Source organism: Histoplasma capsulatum, genomic scaffold (genome assembly GCF_000149585.1).
Source record: "Histoplasma capsulatum NAm1 scaffold_1 genomic scaffold, whole genome shotgun sequence".
Classification (NCBI taxonomy): domain Eukaryota; kingdom Fungi; phylum Ascomycota; class Eurotiomycetes; order Onygenales; family Ajellomycetaceae; genus Histoplasma; species Histoplasma mississippiense.
The window spans coordinates 2,947,455-2,951,303 of NW_001813982.1; the positions used below are offsets into that span (position 1 = coordinate 2,947,455).

Below are 3,849 nucleotides of genomic sequence, written 5' to 3' on the forward strand. Positions count from 1 at the left end.
TGGAGACCATTGCTCGTAAGAATGAACTTGCTGATTAGAATGGAACAGCTTTATCGATCCCAAAACACCTTCCGCTTTTGTCTGTACAGGCACGATGGCATGCTGAACAAGTCCATATCCTCACAATCGCAGGGTCGTCATTCATCAAGAACCAAAAAGGGTTTCCCGTTTTGCCCAAGGCGCACCAGGCCATGATTGCTCGCATGATGCAGCTCCGCATCCCACCGTGGATTATTCTTTGCGATGTTGGCCCGATTCCCGGGCTTGAGATTGGTAAATCGGGCTCTGAGACTGATTCGACCCCCGGAATCAGCCCCCGAATTGAAGCTGAGGAAGCCGATCCTACCCCCGCGGAAGCGCACCGGAATTTCAGATCTGGGTCTAATAAAAAGAATTTTGACCCAACCCCTCACCTGTCTTATATGAGAAATCTCCAGCAGAAACAGCCTGCTCGGACTCCTATGGAGCGATTTGGAGTTGGATATCAAGATTATTTACAGGCTCCACTCCAGCCCCTTACCGTTAACTTGGAAAGCATAACTTACGAGGTGTTCGAGAAAGATCCCATTAAATACGAATGGTATGAGCGTGCAATTGCCAAGGCTTTGAAAGACTGGGCGGAACAGGGAAAGCCAACCTGCCATCCAGAAGGCCATGTGGTGCTTGCTGTAGTTGGTGCTGGACGAGGTCCCTTGGTCACCCGAGCTATTCGCGCGAGTGTTGAAACAGGCGTGGCCATTGAAGTTTGGGTTGTGGAGAAAAACCCTAACGCCTTCGTTCTGTTACAACGGCATAACGAGGGTTTGTGGGGTGGTTGTGTGAACTTGGTGAAATCAGATATGCGCAGTTGGAAAGGCCCGCACCATCTGGCTCCTGAGTCTGGTAGGTACTTCCCAGCTGTATTGAAGAGGAGAGAGTAGCCATGGATCAATTGCTTAAAAAAACTTGCAGGAGATTCCGACGAGCCACCCAAAATTATCCACACACCAATAGATATATTAGTTTCAGAGTTACTGGGGTCATTTGGAGACAACGAACTATCTCCTGAATGCTTGGATGGCGTCACTCACCTGCTCAACCCTGTCCATGGGATTTCAATCCCAGCCTCATACTCTGCACACCTTTCCCCAATTTCCTCTCCACGCCTCCATGCGGATATAGCCAATCAATCAATCACCAACCCAGCTGCGCCAGAAACACCTTACGTCGTTATGCTACATGCGTTTGATTTCCTCTCCACCCTCCAAAAACCCGTAGAACCCAAGAAAAGTGCCAGCGCCAGCAAACCGACAAGCGAGGGAGGAGGTAATGGAGGAGGCCAGAGTACTCAGGGCGGTGGAAACACCTCGTCGCCGCGCCCCAGTGAATCCCCAACACCAATAATAAAATCAGCGTGGTCATTCTCGCACCCCAACATCAACGCGCCGCCGCCTTCCCCAGTTTCATCCACAATCTCCAACGCGCACAACGTCCGACGAACCAGGTTAGCGTTCCCCTGTCGAGAACGGGGTACCTGCCATGGCCTCGCCGGCTATTTCGAGACCGTCCTGTATGATGATGTTGAGCTATCGACGAATCCAGTGACGATGGATGCCAAGAGTGCCGGCATGATAAGCTGGTTCCCGATTTACTTTCCGCTCAAGGTGCGTTCGAATTTATACCATTATTCAATCCTTTTTATACAAACATTCTCTCTCTACTTCTTCCCCCCTCCCAAAGAAAGAAAGAAAAACGACAAAACTAAAAAACAGGAAATCCACCACAGACCCCTCTCACCGTCCCCGCCAACTCCGAAATCGTCGTAACCATGTACCGCCAAACCGACAACCGAAAAGTTTGGTACGAATGGATCGTCGAGGTATTCGCGCGCGATACATTGTCGCCCCTACCAGCAACAACTACAAGCGGCGCATCGTCGCAGCCGCAGCAACCTTCCTCTTCCGCTTCCTCTTCCTTACCACATCCACCACCACCACCACCACCATCGCCATCACCATCATCAACGTCCCCGCCAGCCAGAGCTGAGAAAGGCACCGATGTCGACAAGGACAAAGCGGCCGGGGACTTCAGGAGAGTGCGTGTCGCGATGAGTGAGCTGCATTCTAGTATCAAGGATGGTTGTTTGATGTAATTTTGTGTGTTTTGCGGGTGATGGAAAAAAAAAGAAGGGGGAGGGGCGCGCCCACAATCCTGGGTACGGACTGGTATCTAATTTTATTCCATGAACATGGGTCCATACATACCTTGCGTTATTTTATTTTATTTTTTTTTTTTTTTAAAAAAAAAAAAAGAAAAAAGAAAAGATAAAGAAAAAGAAACAAAAATTCAATTCCGTGGACTCATTAGTTCTCTGGTCTGATCAGGGCCCGCTAATATATAGATACATTTGTATAATTACCCCTTGACTCCCTGTAACCAGCCTCTGTATATCATCTCGAGCCGCTCGCTCCTTGGCTGATTCGTACGAGCAATACCTAGTTAACCCCTGAATTGCGATGTTACACACAGCATCTCATCTACTGTCCTAACACAAAATCTAACATCAGCGAATTGCAAAGCGGTAATCGATCCTGCTGTGATATACTGTACTCTAAACCTAAACGTAACTACTATGATGTCTTTCCCTCTCCCAGCCAGTAATCTCACCGAGCAGTTCAACTAAATGATATTCCATGAATCTAACCTTTTCCTTTTCCTTCGCCATGACTATTACCTATATCCCGGAACCTCAGAAATCTTAAATTTATTAAGAATTAAGCGCGTCGAACGGTTTGGGCTGTCAGGCTTCCTGCTATAGTGAAATCCATTTCCCTTTGTCACCCCATTTTTTTTTCCTTCCCTTGGGTCCACATTGTTACAACTCGGCGGCATCATTAGCATTAGTTCCCGATCCGGTCACATTACTGTTACCACCACTCCTGCCACCGTGTCCATTCGACTCCTGCTTCTCCCCCTCCGTAAGTCCCTTCCGAATCGCAAGCACGCTATCGACAATAACGGCGTCAATGCCTTCTTTTACTTGCAACTATATTTCCCGAACATCGTCAGCATCTCCCAATTAGACAAGACTACCACTTCTTCTTCTTCCTCCCCCCCACCCCAGGACATGAGGAGAATGGGTTAAAATGATATAAGAAACCCATACCTTCACATTCTTCGGCTCATTATTTGCAATCCCGTACGAAACACAAACAAGACCAGACTCCTTCACAACCCTCACAAGCCGCGGCGCAATAATCAACGGCTCCGCCGCCGTCACAACCCCTAGTAAATTCCACCGAGAAGCAAATCGGATGGCTTCCTGCAGACTACTAGCGCGCACATCGCCCACCCTGGTGATGCCAGAGTCCGTCAGAAACATAACAGGGATCGAGGGCTGTTTGAAGGAGAGCAAGAGGCAGATGTCCGGATTAAAGGAGGAGAAGATCATGTTACGGCCCTGCCCTAGGTCATAGACCTTCGTCAGTACAGTGTCGACAAAAGAGTTTAGCTCAACGGCATAGGTGTCCATTTCTTCTTCTTCGGATTCGTGGAGCATGGGGTACTCTTTTTTGTGTTTTTTGGTCAGCTTATCTATACCATTGTATGTTGGATACGTGTTGGGTGGTCTTTGATAAAAAAAATAAAAAAATAAAAAATAAAAAAATAAAAAAACTTACTCATTTCAATATTAAATCCAACGTCCTTTGGTAGCTTTTTGAATAATTCCTCCAACGTTGCGAATGGGGCTTGAATGTGGCTGCCACGGGAGTTCCCTTTGAAACCCTTTTTCTTGAAATCGCGGGTATGTTTCATAATTGCTCGCTCATGTGCATCGATGGCGTAAACCCTCACCAACGGACATCGGTG

The 3,849-nt window shown here is 47.8% G+C and overlaps 2 protein-coding genes across 2 annotated transcripts in view; one reads left to right on the forward strand and one right to left on the reverse strand.

Moving 5' to 3' along the window:
• HCAG_00842 (hypothetical protein) overlaps positions 1 to 2,131 on the forward strand; it is a gene marked incomplete at both ends in the record, with an annotated part of 3,047 nt that extends 916 nt beyond the window's left edge. The window contains 3 exons of the mRNA XM_001543746.1: positions 49 to 882; positions 1,258 to 1,643; positions 1,766 to 2,131. Coding sequence (XP_001543796.1) covers positions 49 to 882; positions 1,258 to 1,643; positions 1,766 to 2,131 — 1,586 coding nt within the window. The remainder of the gene's footprint in view (positions 1 to 48; positions 883 to 1,257; positions 1,644 to 1,765) is intronic.
• Positions 2,132 to 2,854: 723 nt separating this feature from the next.
• HCAG_00843 (conserved hypothetical protein) lies at positions 2,855 to 3,795 on the reverse strand (the record flags this gene model as incomplete). The annotated part of the gene is made up of 3 exons (XM_001543747.1): positions 2,855 to 3,025; positions 3,146 to 3,546; positions 3,660 to 3,795. The coding sequence occupies 3 exons, from the start codon at positions 3,793 to 3,795 to the stop codon at positions 2,855 to 2,857; spliced, it is 708 nt and encodes a 235-aa protein (XP_001543797.1).
• Between the last annotated feature and the right edge of the window lie 54 nt (positions 3,796 to 3,849).